The 22,342-nt window shown below is 38.9% G+C and overlaps 1 protein-coding gene across 4 annotated transcripts in view; it reads right to left on the bottom strand.

The window, feature by feature from the left end:
- Positions 1 to 215: 215 nt before the first annotated feature.
- The window catches only part of LOC131032357 (protein FATTY ACID EXPORT 1, chloroplastic), a 171,920-nt gene continuing 149,793 nt past the window's right edge, over positions 216 to 22,342 (bottom strand). For 2 of the 4 annotated variants that reach the window (XM_059218066.1, XM_059218064.1), the window contains 2 exons: positions 17,259 to 17,299; positions 216 to 722 (listed from right to left, as the gene is read on the bottom strand). In XM_059218066.1, coding sequence (XP_059074049.1) covers positions 644 to 722; positions 17,259 to 17,299 — 120 coding nt within the window. In that variant the 3' untranslated portion in view covers positions 216 to 643. The remainder of the gene's footprint in view (positions 723 to 17,258; positions 17,300 to 22,342) is intronic. The other 2 variants (XM_057963306.2, XM_059218065.1) reach the window with 2 other exon arrangements.

The following is a 22,342-nucleotide window of genomic DNA, read 5'->3' on the forward strand; positions in this document are numbered from 1 at the left end:
AACAAAGACAGTATATCATGTAAGATAAAATATACTTACCACAGAAATAAGTGTCATGGTATAATAAGTTAGACAAACCACAAAACCCAAACAAAGGAAAGGAAATGAAGAACAACAGACATGTAAGGCTTGACTATTTTACCAGATGAAAAACAACATTCTGGAGCCAACCAACCCATTGATAACCTGAAGAAATTCACTTAAGTACCCCAGAATGAAGAATTACAAACACATTGGTATATATAAATCGGTTTCTGCCTTTGACAACATATGCTGAGTCAAGATTTTCAAGGGGCTTGCAGCACTAATCAAGACAATACCCACCTTAGAATATCCTTGAAATAAAACCTTACAAAACATGTGTAAGAAGTATACGGTTCAACAATGAGAAGGATTGTGATTAATATTACATATTTCAAGGCTCGTACAGCTCACGCCATGCCCAAACTTGTGTTTATTTTCCTCCTCCCTCTCAACGTGAGTTATTCACACTACTGCTTCAGAAATAAGTTTTAGAAATTATTAGAAGGGAGAGATCTGTGTCCTCTCGTAATATACCTAGCACAAGTTAGCAATGTTGTTGTACAGCATAGAATAATCCTTCCCTGAATACTCCACACAAGAACTACGATACCTCGCTTAGCTACGATGCTCTCAACTTCTTGGATGGTGGATTCCCTCCAGCAGCATAGACATAAGTGTAGAAACTAAGCATGAATGCACTGTTTAGATTAAAAAGAGAAATATTAAGAAACCATATACAAATATTACCAGTTCTTAGACATATCCCTAGCAGGTCATACAGAGAATCCAACACAAGTTTTATTTTTAAATGAAGCAATCTAGCTTAAATCTAGTCAGATCAAACTATAATTTGTATTTTACACCTATAGCCATAACCAAGTTTCTATGCATCTTGATAAAAATGTCTTGCACTGAAAGCACAAAAAAAAAGAACAGAAAAAAAATTAAAAACAGTATTGGATATGCTTTAAAAAGTAATATTACTATCAAAATTGTGCAAGTGCATTAAGAATTAATATGCTAGGTGAAAATGAACAAATCTGGTTTTTTCATGATCGGGTGAAACTGATATAATCTTGAGCAACCAACAAAAGACAACCTTTTAATAAAAATATAGAATTGGCAAAACTTCTAGAAATATAGAATTAGAATTCTCTAGCCACATCAAATTATTTTTATTTTTTTTAAGGTAATGGGCCAAAGCCGATAAGGTGTACATATCCTACCCCCTTTATGAGATTTGAACTTGTGACCTCTATTTCAAGAGCACAAGTTCTTCACCACTAGGCCAACTCAGGTTGTATGCCACATCAAATTATTGCATTGTTGTGATGAGCATAATAAAATTGCAATCGGTCACCTTTTCACAACTAAATAGACAGTACAAGTATTTATTCATCAACAAAGTAGAAGGGAGTTCATACTTTTTTTTTTATCAGTAAAGGCAGAGCCGAGATTTATATTAATTATGCATAATTACAGAATTGATATAGCCGGTTGATGCATTATCAAAATGCTTATTGGGTGCTTTTGTAATCTTTCTCAACATTCGAGAAGGAGAGCTTCCAGACATGCAGACCATAAGCAACATATTCTATCCTTCCAAAATCTATCAATATTATGCAGTCTAAGATCATAAAAAACTATAGAAAGTTTGGGTGGCAGATTCTCTACTGCCAAATTAACAGAGATTTTACTAAAATAATAAAGCCAAAATTGATCTTAGGAGAGTCTAGAAATAAGCAACAAGTATCTTTAAACAAAGCTAAATTAGAAACCTAGCTCGCAGAATCATTGAAGATTTCAAGTTGAGGAGTAACATTTCTCACTATCCCACGACCTCTACTCGAAGGACGGCCACGGCCACGACCAGACCCACGATGACCCCTTCTAGCACCACCCCTGCAAACCTGCTCAGCCTGGAGCCTCTCATCTTCTGCTTTCATAGGCAGGAGTCCATTAAGTCTTGCGAATTGAAGGAGGTCATCCTCCCTGCCCTGGTCTTCCAGATTTTCCCCTAAGAACCGCCACTTGAGGTATCTGAGGCCTACTCTAGCAAACACCTTGTGTCTATCCAAATCCGGATAGTAATTGATAAGCTTGCCATGGGCATTAAACAGAATTCTATCCCTTGGCAGAGGAGCCCCTGAATCATAGAGAGCCTTGTTTAGAATTTCTTGGAACTCCTGGAGAACCTCTTCTGGTAATAGCTTCTTAGTAAGACTCCATACAGCTTGCTTGGCTAGTTTTAAGTCCATCAGAGAAGCTACAAACCTGGAGGAAATGCTAGTGTTATTAGGGATGCTCCTCCATGTTCAAATGCCCACTACCCATAATCCTTTTAACTGCCAATATAACAGGGAATTATGAATGGAGAAGGAGATGCTTCAATCTCAGGTTTGTTATTCTTCTAAAAGAAACTTGACGCGTTGAGGCCGAGAGGGAAATGGGAGTGTCTGCACCAAAGTAGGAGATGGGCCTTGGGTAGACACTCATAATAAACCCGTATGGAGGCTCTGTTGACATAATTAGCAGTTGCAGGGCAATCAGACAAGAAAGGGAATGGGGCAGACTGTGCTTTGGAATGATTTTGGAAAGATAAGAATGATAACGACTTGCAGAATACGCTAAGGAGAAATAATTGAGCACTCTCTTTAACGCCTAATTACGAGGGACAGTATTGCATTTAATTCGCCAGCTAAGGTGGCGGAGTATATTTGTCGAATCTACCTTTCGGACAACGCAAACCTTGAGTTCGACTTGACAATTTTGCTAGCTAGGTCTCGAGAAGCGAAGTCAGGAAAGGCTTAGCTCAAGGATGCATTTTAGATGACATCACTGGGTCTGGGCCCACTATTACCCGAAGAAAAGTGAAGTTTGAATTTTTAAAAAGAGAACTAGCCGTTACCACTAGACCGCCAAAGAAAGACATTAGATGTTTGCTTTGGGATAGGAAGCATCTTTAACTGAATTTCTCGCCTCGCTCAAATTTGTCTCTTGCATTTAAGCTTAAAGGACTTAGGGACATTTTCCTCCTGATTAACCTGATCTGCTAGGCCAAGAGACCTGACTCCCTGATCCCACCAATAAATGAAGGTTCCCTGGGCTGCAATTTTTGAAAGGGCATCTGCCTCTGAATTTGCTTCTCTGTAGATATGCTTAGCTTCATAGTGCTCAATTCTAGCCAAGTTTGCTATTATGTTGTCTAAAATTCTTTGCAATCTCCAATTTGGGGTTTTTTTCTTCTTGATTGCATTTATTGCTATCTGAATCACCCTCCACTGAAATGTTTTTTAAACCATGCTTTATGCAGTCCATCAATCCAAGCTGTAATGCTTTGAATTTTGCTATATTATTAGTGTCTGGTGGAATTGGCTTTGCCATTTTCCCTATAATTGATCCTGAGTGATCTTTGATTACGTATCCTATGTCAGAAGGGCCTGGGTTGCCTCTAGAAGCACCATCAAAATTTAGTTTTAGCCAACCAAGCTTTGGAGGGGACCAGGTAGCAGCCTTCCTGGAGTTGATTTTTTGCCCAAAAGAAGAAGGAATCCTGATTCCATGCCAGTTATTCCTTATGCTTTCATCCCATGAGCAAAAAACTTTAGGCGGTTCCAAAGAGAAAGCTATTTTGCAATTTACTGTATCCACCATTACTGATTCAATTGAATTTAGGATTGATTCTAACCTTCTGGATTTGTCTTTAAATAACCTGTGGTTCCTCTCCTTCCAAATTTCCCAGACTAAGCATAATGGGGACACTTCCATAATTAGACTCAAGGTGCTCTCCTTAATTGGAAAAGGCTAGCTTTGAAGTAGGGCTTTAATGTCATTTGGCAAGGCTATGATCAGCCCCAGTTTAGCACAGAGCCAGCGCCAGCATTTGGATGCAAAGGGGCAGTTCAGTAGGAGACGGTCCACTGACTCTGCCTCGGCTTTACACATAATGCACCTTGAAGGTCCTTCATACCCCATTTTTGTAAACTTTTCTGCAATTAAGATTTTTCTTTGATAAGCTAGCCACGCAAAAATCCCTGCCTTTGGAATGACCTTGGAACTCCAAAACAGCTTCTTCGGAATATCCTGCTTGTCCTGATCAGAACTACTGACTAGCACTCTGTAGCCATCTTTAGAGTTATACTGCCCTGTTTTAGAGGATGCCCAAATTAAAGAGTCTTCTCCTCTTCTCAGATTGATATTTCTTGCTTTTAGAAGTTCTGAGAGTAGGTTTAAATCTTCCCCTGAGATTGGCAATCCTTCCATTGATTTCCACCTCCAACTTTGAGTATTAGGTGGGCCATCCTCTACCAAATAATCTCTAACTCGGACACCCCAATGTTGCTTAAACCAGTGCTCTGTTATAGGTATGTTGAGGGAGTTCGCAACAGATGGATAGCCACCCCAAGAGTCCTCCCAAAAGAGACTTGAAGATCCATCATTAATATCCCATGTGATCCGTTCTGAAATAAATTTTCTACAAGAGATGATGAAGTTCCAGGTTCTAGATCCCTTGGGGAAAGTGCCTGTTCTAAGAAGATTGAGAGGATCCTGATCTGGTAGGTACTTGGTTGCCAGCATTCTGACCCATGTGATGTTAGGATTATTACTGAACTTCCAAACTAGTTTGGCCCCTAAGGCTTTGTTTTGCAGTTTAAGATTCTTGATGCTTAAACCCCCTATTATCTTGGGCTTGATTATTTTATCCCAGGCAATTAAGGCAATTTTGTGGTTTTCCTCAGTATTTTGCCAAAAAAAAATTCTCATCTTCTTAATTAAAAAGGCATTGGCACTTGTTGATAAGGATAAGATGGATAATAGGTAAATAGGAAGAGTTGAGACCACTGCTTGTATCATCAGTAATCTTCCAGCCCAAGAAAGCCACTTTCCTTTCCACGAGTTTGAGTTTTGTTCCACTTTTAACTTTAAGGGGTCCCAAGATTTAGTGTTCCTCAAACCTAGGTCTATTGGGATGCCCAAATGGATGCAACGGAGAGATCCTTCTCTGCAATCTAAAATTCTAAGGATCTCGGCCTACAAAAGATTAGAGGTAAAGAAGAAATAGACCTTAGATTTATCCTTGTTTCTTATTTGGCTTGAGGCCTTCCCATAGGTTTCTAAAATCTGTTTTAGGTGGATTGCTTCCTTGATTTTTGCAGCCCCCAAGAGGAGGTTGTCATCTGCAAACTGCTGGTGTGTGACTGCAAAGTTCCTGGTTACTTTGATACCCTCTAAAAGATTATTCAAGTGGCTTGCTTTAATTGACCTTCCCAATGCCTCCCCCATTATGATATAGAGGAAAGGAGAAATAGGGTCTCCTTGTTTGATACCCCTTGTAGAAGAGAAGAAGCCTGTTGGCTTTCCGTTTATCAAAATTGAGAATTTAGGAGTTGAGATGCATTCAAACACCCAGTCTATCCATTGCTTTGCAAAGCCGAAGGCTTGCATGACTTTGCATAGGAAACGCCAATCTACACTATCATAAGCTTTTGATATGTCTAATTTTATTATCATACCTGGTCTTTTTGTGCTTTGAAGAGTATGGATTGCTTCTTGCGCTATTATTGCCCCATCAAGAATTGAGCGGCCTGGGACGAATCCTGTCTTTTCATCTGATATAATACTTGCCATGAGGAGCTTCATTCTGTTCATCATGACTTTTGAGAGAATTTTGCAAACTGTATTGCATAGGGATATGGGTCTGAAATCTCCTAGATATAATGCATTCTCCTTCTTTGGTATGAGAGCTATAAACGTATTATTTACTTCTTTAAGAATTCTCCCTGATCTTCTTGAGCATTCCAGTGCATCTGCAAGGTCCTGACCTAAAATATGCCAGCACTTCTTGAAGAAATCTGCAGGGAAACCATCCGGGCCAGGAGCTTTACCAGAGGGAAGTTGATTAAGAGCTTGAAATACTTCCTCCGACTTAATTCTCTCATTTAGATTTTGATTCTGCTCATCTGTGATAATCTTGGAAATCACTTCCAACAACTTTTTTTGTTCAGGCAATTGGGATCCTTCTATGTTATTTAAGAGATTAAAGAAAAAGGTGGTGATCTCTTTCTTTATCTCATCAGGGTCCTCTATGGTTTGGTTATTCTTAGTCTCCAGTTTTGATATCCAGTTCTTACCCCTTCTAAGCTTTGTTACATTATGGAAAAACTTGGTATTTTTGTCACCCATTCTAAGCTAGTTCTCTCTAGACTTTTGTTTCCAGAAGATTTCTTCTTTTGACAAAATATCCTCATACTCCAAGGGGAGATTCTTTTCTTGATGACAGGATTCCCGATCCATTCCCACCAAGATAATCTTATCATTTAGTGCTGCCATTCTCTCTTCTAGAGATCTTTTTGTTGAAAAAATATTTTTGAAATACTAGGAATTCCATTGAAGCAATTTCTGCTTTACAAATTTTAGTTTTGCAGTAAAGCAAAAGAGTTTTGAACCTTCAAATGATTCTTCCTTCCACCAATTCTCTATCAAAGTGAGAAAGTTTGGATCTTTCATCCACATATTCTCAAACCTAAATGGGGCTCTACAAATATCCTCATTGCTGAGCAGAGAAAGCAGAATGGGATAATGGTCTGATCTTGAGCAAGGGAGAACAGAACAAGAGGGGGGAAATGGAAAGAGCCTCAAGTCTCCTTGCCAAAAGAATCTATCTATTTTTTCAGCTATATTACTAAATCCTTTCCTTCTATTTGTCCATGTGTAGGTGTCCCCTAAATCTATTTCCAATAGACCATTCCTTTCAATCCAATCATTGAAGTCCTGCTGAGATCCACCTAAGCAGGTAATTCCTCCCCTTTTGTCAGAAGCTTTCCTAATGGCATTGAAGTCTCCTCCTATAAAAAGTTGTTCCTCAATCAAAGAAGACAACACTCCATCTAAAGAGGACCATAAGAGACGATTTTTGTGTGGGGACACCGGGCCATAAGTGTTTATAACAAAAAAGGTAGTATTTCTCTGAAGATGAGTAATTTTGGCAAGAAGCCAATTTCTATTAGAAGCAATACCCTCAGCTTTAACTTGGGAAGGCTTCCAGATTATCATTAAGCCCCCTGAGGCCCCTTCTGAAGCCACTGACAAATGCATAGATGTCTGAAATAGAGGGCTAATTCCACTTCCAAATGTGACTGCTTGCTTACTATCCAATTTGGTTTCTTGCAAGAAGATGATGTCTGCAATGACCAAAAGAATACTTCTTTTGATCACCCTTTGTTTGTTAGGGGCATTGAGACCCCTAACATTCCATGATAAGATTTTCATTGTTGTTCAGGAAGGGGATTACCCTTCCCTACTTTCCATAGATCTGGTAGTTTTGATTGATTCTCCGCAACACCATCTTGGGTTTTGGCTTCAATGAGGGATTTGCGACCCTTCTTAGGAGGGGAAGAACCAAAGTTTGGTTTCTCCAGTCCCTCATGATTCTGATATAGCCCTAGTTTCCTTTTTTTCCTTAATCTGAGAGTATAGAACTGCTAGGGGAGTATCTAAAATTGATTCTGGGTCTTCATCCTCAATCATAAAATCCTGAAGAAGTTTCTAAGCATGCTGATCTAAGGAAGAGACCAGGTCTTGAGGCGCTAAAGACAGAGAAAACATGAATGGATTAGGAATTTCTGCCGAAAGATTAAAATACTGGTTTGATGGGGGTAAATTTGAGGAAGAATAAATCTCTCCATCAAATAGATGTGGCTCATGATCCTCCTCTAGGTCAGCTTTAAGATCATTTTCAATGACATCCTCTTCCTGCAGGATTTTAGCAAGATGCATAGGTTTTTTAATAGAATTTATTTGCTGAAGGGTTCCCCTTAGTTTCTTTCGCCTCAAACTATTCTTCCTTTTTGAAACCTTAGCAGGAGGTTGGGAGAATATATTAAACACTCCTCTGGTCAGGGAAGGAGTTTTCTTTTTACCAAACAAACTTCTAACAGCATTTTGAGACTGGATCTAAACAATCGGAGAAAGAATAAGAGGGGGACAACTTAAAGGAGAAGGTAGAGATGTCTGAGGGACCTTACCTGGGCTAGAATGAATCAGCTCGCCTGGCTTTCCTCTAGAAAGTTGTTTTGTTCTGGGAGTGTGGAGGAACTGTGAGTCTAGAGGAGCTGGAGAGACGGGTGGAGAAGCTAGAGCTCTATCTTGAGACTGCCAAGAAGCATTCTTGCTTGCCTAGGCTGCCTCCAAAGCAGGTGATACTAATAGATTTTCCAGGCCCTTGACCATCTTCTAACCGTCTTGATCAGTAGAAATTAGTTCTTAAGGCGGATGAGGAAGGTGGAGAGCACCCATAGAAGCTGCCACTGAGCTATTTTTTACTATTTGGTTTCGAAGGATACATTTGCCAAGGATTTCCTTTCCCATCCTTATCACTTTTTGTTTCCATCTACCCATTTCTGAAATAATTTCTAAGTCGCTATAAAAGCCTTTCTTAATGTCAATCTCCACATAGATGTTTGCTACATCTCCTTTGAGGCCTTTAAGGAAATCCGTCTCAATACCCACTAAGGATCATAAAGCGTCACCTATCTTCAGCAAAGCCTCCGAGCACCAAAACTCAGATGGGAGGCCCACTAAAGACAGCCAAACTGGGGTTTTCTCAAATCTATGATGCACCGGGTCGAAGCCTGGTTTCCAATCTATAAAATGAAGGTCGACCCTTGGAAGAATAAAGGACAGCCTTTCGTGATTGCTCTCTTTAAAGATGAATCAACACATTCTAGAAAGAAGAAATCATTTTGAAGTTGTCTGACTAAAATCAAGCCTGGGAATGAAGACTTCCACCAGGTGATTATATCGATGCTATTCCTGCCACTACCACACCATTGTGCGAAGAAAGCATTTTTGTTGAATCGGGCAATTATAGGGTTCAAGGAATCCGAAGGTAGAACAAACAGTTTGCTACCCATGGACTTCCTGTTCCATTTCTGGTCCTTGCGATCAAAGTTAGGAGTCAGCCGCTGAGAAAACGGTTTTCTGAAGCCCAAGGCCTTCGTACCCCTGAAGGACATGGTGGATGCAGCTAATGTGCGAGCTTGCAGATTTTGGTGAGTATCCCGATTATATGATAGGGGTTCCTTGGAAGGAGAGCATTTCTGAACCCTAGCTGAAATTGGGATGTTGTTTGGGCCTATTGCCACTTTCTTAGCCCAAGAGTCTAAGCTTTGGTGCTTCACAGCATCATTGGACCATTGTTTTTGGAAGCTTGCATTCTGAGCAGAGCCGGACCAGCGAGGAATGACTGTTCTCTCTAGAGGGAAACTTGCCTGAGATCCCAACCAGGAGTGCCTTTGATAGGTCTGGTTCTTATGTAGCTGCTGAAATTTATTCATTCCCTAGAAGCTCAAAGGCTTTTGGATATCTGTCCGAATGGATTGCCGCCTAAAGGGGCCCTGATTTGAATATTGATTGTGGAACCGCACTGATTTTTGGAAGCCTTGATTTCTACGAGTTCTCTGAACATTCAAGGAAAAATCCTGAGGTCTAGAGGAATTACCTCGAGGATGCCATGGCCTATCTAACCTCCTGCCTGGTCTTGATTCGTGTCCTCCATGAATATAATTCAAATTCATGTCCTCCATGGCCTATCTAACTGTTGTGCGTTGCACACGCTCCCTGTCGTCGACAGGGTCCCCTTTCCGCTTTTTGGTCTTTTCGCCTTCGCCCTGTTGTGTCCTACGCAGGGTGTCTCGCGCCCTTTTGAGCGTCCCCATAATCAGTCCATGAGATGATGATGTCATGGGTGGAGACCTGTGAATTCGCAGGGTCAGTTGAACCTTCGGGCATTGAAATTCCAAGAGATCATTCAAATTTGTAAAATCGCTTGAGATAGGCATAGAATGATAGAAACTGGTTGAATCCCCCAAGTAAAAGATAAGGCGTCTGAAGGTCGCATGAGGACCCAAAGTGTCGATTTTCGCCAAAGGATATAGGAGAGGTAAAGGAATGCAAACTGTCAAAAAACTGACAAAACTCCTCCAAATCCTAAAATTTGCACTAAGGAGGAAATTAAATAAGGTTTTAAAAGTTTGCAAAATGGGTGAAAATCCCAATTTTCGCCAGTCAGAGGGTAATTGCGAGAGGGAAAGGAAAGTTTTCAAATCATCCCAAAAACCTGAAATTCGCATTATGAAGGAATGGTGTGAAAAGGCAAAACTTTCAAACCTCCTTCAAGTGCCGAAAATCGCAGTATTGGAAAAAAATGCAATATAAGGTGAAAATGCGAAAAAAAAAAAAAAAGAACATGCAAAGTGCCGCAAAATGCCGAAATCGCGTTATAAGGGAATATTGCGAAAAGTTAAAACTTTCAAACCCCCTCAAATTCTCGAAAATTGCATAAAGAGGTAAGTGCGTAAAAAATGAAAAGTTTGCAAATCTCTTCAAATTCCCGGAAATTGCGTGAGGAGGGAGAAATATAAAGTTGAAAGTTTTCAAAACTCCCTAGAATGCCGAAAAGCGCATTATGGGAAAAAAGTATTAAAAGTTACAAAGTTTGCAAACGCCACCAAAACCCCGAAGTTCGTGTTAGAAGGCAAAAATGCGAAAGGTTTTATAAACTTGCAAACTCCACCAAAAACCCGAAATTTGCAATATCAGGGAAAATCGCGAAAGGAGGTAAAGGTGCGTGGAAGTGTAAAGTTTAAAAAGGCCTCTAAATTCCTGAAAATCGCACATCAAGGGTAAAGGGCGAAAACTCACAAACTTGCAAAAGCCTCTAAAATGCCGAAAATCGCATTTAGAGGAATATCGCGATAAAGCATAAGCTTGCAAATTACCTCCAGACTCCGAAATTCGGATAAAACCCCAAAATCGTGACCTAGGAAAATCGCAATGCTTTTAAGACTGCGTTTTAGTTAAAATTGCCAAAGTTGCACCCCAAAAGGAGATTGCAATTTTTGCCAAGGTTTGGAAACCCTCCCCATTCTCCAAAAATCGCCAAAAATGGCGTGAAAGATAAAAGTTAAAAGTTAGCAAAGCTCTTCAAACCTCTGGAATCACGCTATAAGAGGTTTTCAAACGCCATAAACCCATTTAAAACACCCATCTTTGACGCAGTTTGAAGAATCACGCAGAAGTCACAATCCCAATCAAGGTAAAATCGCTATGTCCAAGTTTCTAAACTGCATTTTCTTTCCAAATCATAGGCGCGAAATTGGGAATAGGGAATTAACTGTTGAAATTTGAAATTGCAGAACTCTCTCATTCCCAAATTTGCAAATTGTGAGTTTGTCTTTTCCAAAACGTAGGGCATAAGAGAGACATTTTTCAAAATCCAAAGGAAATCATTCTTGCAAGACAGGTTGTGCGGATTCACGCCATTCATTTTCGCCAGGTAAGTTTGCTTCGTCTCTCTTGAAATCGTTTGAAATATTTGCAAAATGGGATAGATGTGTTTGTGCAAAATTGATTAAAATGATTAAGTCTTAAAACCGCATCTTTTCCCACTTATAAGACGTCAGGTGCAATTAAAATCCAAGTCTGTTCCTAGGAATCAGCCAGAAAATGCATTTTCAGACTTAGGGAAAATTTTTAACTTCGTCCGTTTTGAAAATTGATCTTAAAATGCCTAAGTGTAAATTCAGTAATCGAAATCGCCTAAGTCTTTGAGCCACAGCCGAATAAATAAATTTGCAATCGAAAAGCTTCATAAATATTCATGTCTAAATCAATCAAGCTTTTTAGCTAAAGTATTACGCTCTTCTTTAAATTCGGTTTTCAAGTTGATCCTTGTGTGCTGGCATATCCCTTCATCTAACTTGCTTTATTTCCTTTATATCGTCTCGTAATCCACGTCCGCCTATGCAGGATAAATGCCTAAATCGGTGGTAGAATCATCAAAGACACCTATTGCAGCCAAGACATCCCGAGCATCCAAGTCAGATATTCCTCGCAAAGTCGAAAAGATTAAGTATCAATATCAGAGAGGAGGACTGAGGGAATCAAAGGTTTAGAGTACGTGGGAAAATGTAGGTGATACTGACCTGGGGCATATTGATATTCAAGATTTCAGAGATCGAGTTTTGATATTCAAGATTTCAGAGATCGAGTTTTCTCCCCTAATGCCTATGGCAGGCCTAGGCGGATGATGGAAAGTGGCATCGCCCAAGCAGTAGGATTTCCCCCATCAGTACAAAACTATGAACTAGTAGTAGAGGCTGCTCGACATTACCAACCAAACTCCAAATTGGTGCTCCTCGAGAATATGGTCCTCGCTGACTTCACTCCTGAAGCCATTGGCGACGCATTTGATATTCCCTTCCCGAACAACCCCATAACAACAACTATAGATGAAGCGCAAGTGGAGTATGATATGAACCCTGCCAAATGGAGAACACTGATAAATGAGGAGTGCTACAAGGAGAGAAGACCTCCGAGCATCAGGATTGGGAAAAAGACCCCCTGGAGTGACTTTCACGAGCATGGAGACATGGTCACATTCCTCAGCAGGATTATGGGACTTCCCCAATCCAACTACTTTGAAGAGTGGATGTTCCACTTCACAGAATAGGTCTTCGCTGGGAAATCCAAGTTCAACTGGGCCCAGATCATAAGTGACAACATCCATACCCAATTGATCGAACTTGAGGCGAAAAAGTACTTTACTATGACATCCTATTTGGTCTACATGTTAACCAGAAACCAGCCACTGTCGGGTTTAATCATGAAGGGTGAGATTGGGAATGGACCCAATCAGGTGAAGGTATATGACTATTATCCACAGCTGCACTATCAGGACATAGCTCAAAGGGAAAAAAATAGCCCTGCTTGTGCGGTTGGTCAGTATGAGCGCGTCAATGACGCCTTCACAAACGCTTGGTCAAGCTGATACAAGGAGGACTACACATAAGACTCTCAGAGCAAGCTACTATTCTAATACAGAGGTATGGCGCCTGGTTTCATCCAGTTCCCAAGGTTCTCCTACATCCAAATAGCTGGCTTTGACGGCACTCCTTTCCGACTTCCGCGATACCCAACCGACAAAATAGTTCTTCTAGAAGTCGCAAGGCAGTCACGTCCGGCGAGCAGTTTACTCAGAGACAAAAAGCAATCTGGATTCATCTTCCCTATGATCATAGGTAACCTTGATGTCCATCTGAAGAACCTAGCTCATGCAAAGGAATCCCTTGCAGAACTAGCCTCCTACGGCCTATAAGAACATTTCCCAAGGAAATGCTTTGATCACGACAATCTGGCAAAGAGAGCCTATGGTAGGCGATACAGAGCAAAGAAGTCAGTTGAAGATTATTGGAAACACTGCTCTGATGACTATGAAGTCCAACGACGCGAATATTCAAGGCTGAGTGTGCAGCATATGCGACTCTATAAATACCGTCGAGTCCCAAATTAGTTAACAGATTCAGGAAATTGCCTACAAGTCTGGGAATTCGAGGCGGTAAGACATCTTTTGCCAGGCGTCAATTGGTCGCAAGATCCAATCACTGATTTTGAGGCGGTTATGGCAGCCCCAGGAAGATACACTGACCAATGGTTGCACCAGCAAATTGAGCAACTGATTCATGAGGGAGTCTAGTTCACCTACCAAATGATGGGTAGCCTTGATTCTCAGTCTTCTGAAGATGAGGGAACCTCCAGTGCACCAAAGGAAGAGGTTGAAAAGCCTGAAAAAGGGAAGAAGGCTAAAGCCTCTAGAGGGACTCAGACATCTAAAAGAACAAGGGAAAAGATCCCTATTAGGAGACCAGAGGTCACTTGATCATCAAAAGACCCCAGTTCATCTGATGATGTAGTTGAACTAGATTATATACCTGCTCCGCCTTCCCAGAGTGATATTGATGCATTCAGAGCTGATGATCCTCCTGCACTCGACAGGCTAGATACCGAGGTAAGAGCCATTGAATCTGCCGAACCTGAGAATCAAGTGGAGGAAGGAGAGATTTCGTCCATTCAAGGGTTGGAGATGCATGAACCCACCCAGCAGAGCCGCCATGAATTGTAGCTGCATAGTACTACCAAGGATGACTCCACTGTTGAAGGAGAGCAAAGGACAAATGAGACTCGCGAGCCTGAAAAGGTTGAAGAGCAACCATCACATGAAGATACTAGACAATTGTTCAGTGAAGTGGGAGAGAATTCGGCTGTGAGCAAAGAACTTGACACTTCCTCCACTCCTCCTCTCACGGAGCAGCTGCAAATATGCAATGAGCCGACTGAAAACATTAAAGAGCAGAGTGCAAATTTAACTATAGCATCAACCCAGACCATACCTCAAGACTGGTTAGTTGCTCGAGCTCAGTGCAAGGCAGCCACCAAGCCACCCATCGACTTGGAAGACATCTTCTCATGCATAAGACCAAGCCAAGGCCAAGGGGAAGAAAAAGCCCAAGGCGTATTCCAAGATAACCCATGATGAGCAAAGGAACCATACCCTTCATATCGCCACCCCACCTGTCGACAAGCCAGCAAATCAAATTACATTGGCTGATTATAGCATCACAACTGTCCCCATCGGACGAGCCACTAAGGAGCGGGAAAGGGAGGAATTCAAAGACTCCATGCAAAACGTGCTAAGACAACTCGAAGAGATAACAGCTGAAAAGAACATGTATCGATTTCGTGCTGAGCAGGCCGAGGGGTACATTGATCAACTCCTGAGACCATTGCATAATGCTTCTGAATCCCACATTCCCCCGACAGCATTGGCACAGAGGACCACAACAGAATTTGAGGGAGTACAAGATACTTGCAAGGCCATCAAGAAATGGATGCAAGGCTTTAAAGAAAGAGGAGAGCAAAACATTGAAGAGGTAAAAGAAATGGCCCACCATCGAGAGACCATTTTGGTCAGGCTGCTCGAGGTAAAACAGGAATACCTCAGAATCCATGAGGTAGCTGCTACAACTCTGCCTCTTGTAAGAACTCTTTTCTGGACCTAGGCATAGATCCCTACACTCTCCGCCATCCCGAACCCCCACGATATCAACGTTTTTAAAGAATGGTACTGGATTATCACTATGAAGAATAAGACAAGGGAAATCATTGACAAAGAGCAAGATGCATGCGAGGGAATTCTGAAGAACATGCAAGAACTTGACAAGACAATCCTCCGATGAATGGTTTTGGGGTGGAAAAATGATCTGTCAGATGACGTAATGCAGTCGGACTGGGAGAAAAGATTGAGAACAGACAAGATTGCCTACTCCACCGAGGACCTTGGTTTTGCAGGTCAGCTACATTCAGACATGTTGTGTTTTGAGTGTAATCGGTCCAGCTGGCAGGATGGTTTGAAGCACGTAGACCGTTATCTAGAGGGCATGCAGTATAAAATTCGTCATCCCCCTATGCCTCCGTTCAGTTTGTTGTTCCAGGAGTATATTCGCAAAGAACGTGCAACAGGTAGGACCTTTGGAAAGAGTATTTGCATGGCGAAGATGAATTTTTAGAAAGAGAATCTACAGATGGAAAAGAAAAAGTGCTTTCCTAAAGTGCTTTTTTCTTTCAAATTTGAAAAAGTCACTTTTTGGCCAAAGTTCATATTTGACTGCCAAGTCAACTGTAAACTTTAAAACTTTTGTGCATGTGCACTTTTTGAATTGTTATGGATAATTTTAATTACCTTTTGTAGGTAGTTATTGCTCCCCTTTGGGTGGTTGCTAATATTTACCCTCCATTTATGGGTATGGGTACCTTTTGTAAAGATGAATTTGGGCCACTTATTTAGTTTAGATCTTGGCCATTCATCTGTTTTTGGAAACCTATTTAAAGGGGACTGGTTTTCCCTCATTTTGTAAGAAGTTCATTGATTGTTGTTGAAGCTCTGGCAAAATTTACACAAGATTTAATGCAAAGTTAAGGCTGTTTCTATTTCATTGTGAGTGCATGGTCTCCTTCACCATTTGAATTATTCTGTTATGTCTTTCATTTTTTCTATAGCATTTTCTAGATAAACATCTGATAGAATCCTCGTTGTTCATACCATTAGGGATTGACTGACTGTCATTCCTTTTGCATGGTTAGTCTGAACCCTCTCACATGCTTAGTTCGGTTATTAAACACTTAGTGAATGAATGTTAAAGTTCTGAAGTTATGTTTAATAGCATGAAAACTTAATTTTCCCTTGAAGATCGCACTAGATTCTTACAAATGTTGTGCTTAAATAGCTGATAGTGTTTAATCTGGTTATTTGGAGGTGTCTATCTCTTTTTCTTAAATATGCTATCTTAGTTAAATAATTAGATTTCCTATATCTCTTTTCCCTATCCCTCTTTTTCCCCCTTTTTTTACCAAGAAGCCCCGCAGTCCTGCTGAATTAGTATCAATCCAACTGAAACCAACCGATAACGAGACTGTTAGAATTTTAGGGAACTCATCCAGCAATTGCCCATCTCACCGTAAGTCCCCTTTGTGTTTCCAGCAAAACACATCAAACCACTGAGTAATCCCGCAGTCAAGACCTGACAATCAAAACCTTGAGATCGTCCCCTCTGATCAAACACAAAAAACAGCATTAGGGATTTCCTTATATAAAGAGAGGATAGGATACTCAGCGAGTACATTCTATTCTGCGTTGGCTGGATGGAGTTTGCAGTGATGCGACTTTCGCCACATCAACACTAACCTATTACCCTATGCATGAGTCTTGATTCGTGTCCTCCATGAAGGGAATTCATACTTAGATACATCTAATATTGTGAATATTATATTATTTGTGTGCATTTTCAATTTTTATTTTTTTTCAAACCAGCTCACAGGTGTCAAAGATGAAAAGAAGAAAAATCACATTAACACAAATGCAACATTCTACGCAGATTGTCATTACTCCAACACTAACTATATGGCTCAATGCAGTGACTGAGAGGTCTAGCTCCACCAGAAAACAGCTTTGGTGAACAGTGAGAAGCTATAAATGATTCACACGCCAGCTGTGAAGAAACTATAACTTCTTTGAGCCATGATAAAACATACATACATAGGACCAGAAAACTTCAGACAAGTTTATGCAACCTAATAAGACCCAAAAAACTGTAGATAATCATGTGCATTTTGATGAAATGATTTAGTGATGTACTATGGCATTGGTTGTTCCAATATGAAATAATAATAACCTTATATATCCATGAAGCCCAATATGAGCTGACTTTTGCATGTACAGTCAACAAAAGAGCAACGAAATACAAATGTAAGAGTACGGAATTCAATTGAGAATAGGATTACAGTAGGTCAGATAAGAAGCATAAACAAAAGGTAATAAGAAGATAAATCCACCCACATACCTTATAAGTGCAATAATCCCCGTTGGAAACGCTGCTCTTGTCTGTGACAAATTTTTCAAAACTGTGTTAGATATGCAATCAAGTGCTAACAATATTTTTTACCTGAATTATCTTGTTTCATTCCATATTGCTGTTTTGTAGTTTGGCTTCTCAGCCTCAAGTATATGCATATCATAATTCATAGGTTAATGAAATGTAAGTGATGCTTGGATTGCTTCTGAGATGATTACAATCATTTCCTCTCACAAAGATATGAAGATGTTATATACGCAAACATCAATCCTAACTGAACATCTTAACTGGAAAAACTAGTTCCCAAACGAAAGCGTGTGAATCTTTGAATGCTTACATGAACAAGTATGGCTTCTCTAATAAGCACATTATAAAGAATTACATATAGCAGAGACAATCAATTAGACTAGAAAGAACTTTACCCAGTATATTCATTATATAGACCTACACTGATTTTGAATTTAGTTCTTCATAGAAAAGATGAGACTTCAATATGTTTAACAATACAAGAATGTTGGAAATGTTGTCAAGGTCATGTCAATAATGGTTTTGTTGTCTAGGCAAATTATCGTTGATGTATGGACGAGATTGTTAGAAGGTTGTCGTTGATGTCAAAGTTGTATTGAAGATTGTTGGTAAGCTTATCATGATTAGTTAACAAAGGATGTTTCCCTTGAAGATGCCTTTCTACATGAATGGGATGCCTCTCTTCATAAGACCATGCAATGGTATAAATAGAAAATAAATGGGAAATAAAATAAGTTTTTTGCAATGAAGATTATTCGAATTTAAGAAGATATAAAATCAGATTGATTTGAAGATAAATAAAAGCATTTTAAAAGGCAACCAACACAAAAGGTGATGACTTTTATAAAGGTCATCTCTATTCAAAGAGATGTCTCTTTCATCATGAGGCATAAGAATATGTAGATATAAATGGTGATGGTGAAATGCGGAGAAGAAGATAAGTGAGTAGCAAGAAAATAGCATCATTCAGATTTGAAGAAACAGACCCTTGAAGAGGAATACGAGCAAAATTATGAAAGAAATATGAAGAATATTGCAGAACTAAAAGAAAGACAAATGCAGATTTGTGAAGCATTTATGAAGAGGAGATTATGCAGATTTGTGAAGCATTTATAGCAGAATTTTAAGAAGTCATGACCATTCAAGTGGTCATCTCCTTTAAGAAGGATTACATCTCCTCAGGATTATGAAGAAATATGTTGGCATAAGAAATATATGAAGTATATGTTGAATATATATATATATATATAAAAGTTTGTTATCAAAGAACATACCCATTCAAAGGTTTGTCACTTTCCTAAGAGTTACATCTTTTCATAAAGACATAAAGATATAAGATGTGGGTATGACTTGTGATGATAACTTAAGTTTATTGAGATGGAATTAGAGATCTGAGCGGAGAATGAATAAATATATATATATATATTTGAAGAAAAATAAAATGTTCAAAGGCAGTGATTAGTATTTAGAACTTTGTTATCAAAGAACATACCCATTCAAAGGTTTGTCTCTTTCCTAAGAGTTAATCTTCAAAGACAGTGATTAGTATTTAGAAGTTTGTTATCAAAGAACATACCCATTCAAAGGTTTGTCTCTTTCCTCAGAGTTACATCTTTTCATAAAGACATAAAGATATAAGATGTGGGTATGACTTGTGATGATAACTTAAGTTTATTGAAATGGAATAAGAGATCTGAGCGGAGTATATATATGTGTGTGTGTGTGTGTGTGTGTGTGTGTGTGTGTGTGTATGTGATTAGTATTTAAAACTTTGTTATCAAAGAACATACCCATTCAAAGGTTTGTCTCTTTCCTAAGAGTTAATCTTTTCACAAAGACATATAGATATAAGTTATCATCACAAGTCATATCAAAGAATCTGCCTTTGAGTATGTGATATGGGTATGACTTTGTGAAGATAAATTAAGTTTATTGAAATGGAATAAGAGATGTGAGTGGAGAATAAAGATATAACATTCAAACATAATCAAATTTATTAATGAAGAGATGCAATTAACATGTGAAATAAAGAGTTATGTTTTAAAGGTGAAAGGAGATGTCTCTAAATGAAATTGCCTCTCTTGGGAAGATATAAAGAGAGCATTGTGTGAAAAATAGAAAGTGTGGATTGAACAAAGAGTTATATCATCTACACACCAGCAGATACAAATATATGAAGAGCAGACTTTTAAAAAGTATACATCCAGTATTTATGAAGGATTTACGTGCAATATTATAGAACATTGTATAAGCAGACATATAAGAGTTTATAGGCACATTTATTGAAGATTATATAAGCAGATCTATGAGAGTATGTGAGCAGATTTATAAAAGATTATAAGAGAGGATTCAAGGGCAGAATTTCAGGATAAGCTACAGCAGATTTATGAGCAGCATATTAAGGATTATTTGTGTCCATAAAGGGCAGGGTTAAGAAGAGGTTACGGCAGATATATATATCAAATACATGAGCAGATTTATGAGATTCTTTTGATCTCATTTTGTGAAGACATTGGAACGAACTTATGATGATTTGTGAAAGACTGTTGTGATGACTTCAACAAGGGTATGAGAAAATTTGTGGAGAAAATTTGAAGAGGAAGTTTGCATACGTCTATCAAATTGTACTTTGAAGATTGGTGCCTACAAATTCAGAAGTGGGAGTTGGTGCTTCCAGGGGATTGGTGCCCACAAATTGAACGAGGGGTTGGTGCCTCTAGTAGCTTGGTGCATACAAGTTTAGAAGTGGCAGTTGGTGCTCACAAATTGAATAAGAAGTTGGTGCCTCTAGTCGGTTGGTGCCCACAAAAAATTTTAAAAGAAGATTAATAAAAAAGCAATATTTTGCCGTGTTTTTCTCTCGTAAAGGTTTCCACGTAATCATTATGTGTTATTGTGTTCTTCTCATGTGCATGATTATTGATGTTGAGTTAATGATGTTATTGTGATTGGTAAGGTTTTTAAATTAGTAAAAGTTGCATTATACAGATTCACCCCCCACCCCCTCTCAGTATAATTGTGTGCTCATCAAGGAATGTACCCCATTAAAGAAGAGAAGTGCCAAGTGATGATGCACAATTTTAGCGGAAGCTTTGATTAAAAAGAACCAACCAAAGGATGATTGCACAGGTGAAAGGCCATTATTGTGCATTAATGTTGATGGGGGATCATTATGCATAGTACTTGTTTATAGAAACTTTCACCAGTCCTAGATTCATTCCAACATACAAGATTTGGACTCGTTTTTTGTGAGAGATTTGATGTTGCAAGTTTTTTGCGCATTTGGAAATGGCAATGTGATATTTGACAGATGGCTCAAAACACCTTCAAAATTGACAGTGGTAGCACAATAAACATGCTTTGACATTTTCTTGATGAAAGTGGCATATAGCTAATACAAGTGTTAAATACACCTGACCTCCTCTGAAGACAATTTCCAAGTCAAACTGGTGGCTTTGATTGGATGTTAGAAGATCTACAATTGGATTCCTTAGTGGGCTCTGGCAACAAAATTTTTGATTCCTTAGGGATAACTAAATGCAGAAAATGCAAATGTTCCTACGCACGAGAAGAAAAAACCAAACTCACAAGATGAGTCAAGAGTGACAAAGAAAATTATGATGAATTAATGTGAAATTTGGCTTGTGTGAGCAGGACATGCTCAAACGCTATCTGCAAGGATTTTGCTGGGTAAGTCCACAAACTGTGTGTAATGCAAAATGATGTCATTATAGGCCAGCAAGAAAAATAACTCTACTTGAGCTAGAATCGGTTAACTTCAAGGCCTTCATAAAGAGGGTTTCCATTGAACCTGTTGTCCGTATTTTTGTATTCGCAAAAATGGACTACCCTTTTAAATTTTTTGTTAAAAAATGAAAATTTTACTCTAAGGCACACTTCCTGAGGTAAAATTTTGCAGCTTAATCCTCAATCCATCCTCAATCCACGTTTCAAATTTCATCACATTTTGAGTTCATTTGCTATGTTTTTTCTTCAATTTCGGGTTTTTTCTTCTTGACTACAAATGGGAAATTTTATTTGGATTGCAAGTTTTATTTTTCTCTTGTTTTAGTGTTGTAGGGAAATTTTAAGTGAATTACAAGTGCACTTTATGTAATTTTTAAACTTGTAACTTGTTTTTTATTTCTCCTTTGTTGTTTTATGTCTTTTAAGTCATTGTAGGAACTTTTTTGACATATTACAAGTAAATTTAAAATTATAAGTTAGAAAGAACTTGTAATTTCTTTTAAAAATTCATACTTAAGTGATTTTAAGTTGTAATAGGGATTTTATTTCCTTATTACAGGTTTTAAAGTTACTTTTTAGTTGTAATAGGGATTTTATTTCCCTATTACATGTTTTTATGTTTTTAGTCACTTGTAAAGGGAATTTTATTTCCCTATGGCAAGTTCTTTTTTTAAGTCATTAAAACTTGTAAAGGGGATTTTATTTCCCTATTACAAGTTAATTTGATGTCTTCTTGTTCTTTTCTCTCACAAACCTGATTTTGCCTTGTGAGTTGAAAAGTGAAGCAAATTAAAACATGTAAAGGGGATTTATAAACCCAATTTCATGTCTTTTGTTTGTATTTAAAACTTGTTCTTTCTTCCCAAGAACCCGACCTGATTTTTCTCCAAGGAATTCGAATTTTGGAGGATTGGCAAACCGATTTTTGTGGAGGAATGCATTCAAGAAGGAGGCATGGTGATTCCTATCCCTTTTATGATGGTTTTGGTGCCACATTTTGCCCATTTTGATAGGCGTTTTTGCTGGTTATTTGCCACGTTTTCCTCCTTTGGAGCCAGTTTTGTAGCATGAAGGAAGGCGTTTTGGCATCTCTAACCTAGACATTTCTTCTCCTTGCTTCACCATGTACCCTTGCTTGGCATTTGGACTGACGTGGTTAGGGTTTCAACATCTTCATTTTGTCTTCTATTTAAGGAGTTGATTGTTTCTTCCAAAGTTATTCCAGCTCTTTGGAGGGCATCTTGATCAAGCAAGGTATGTTTTGTATTCAGTTTTGTCTTTATTGTTTTGAAATTCCT

This window comes from Cryptomeria japonica, chromosome 3 (genome assembly GCF_030272615.1).
Source record: "Cryptomeria japonica chromosome 3, Sugi_1.0, whole genome shotgun sequence".
NCBI classification, from domain to species: Eukaryota; Viridiplantae; Streptophyta; class Pinopsida; order Cupressales; family Cupressaceae; genus Cryptomeria; species Cryptomeria japonica.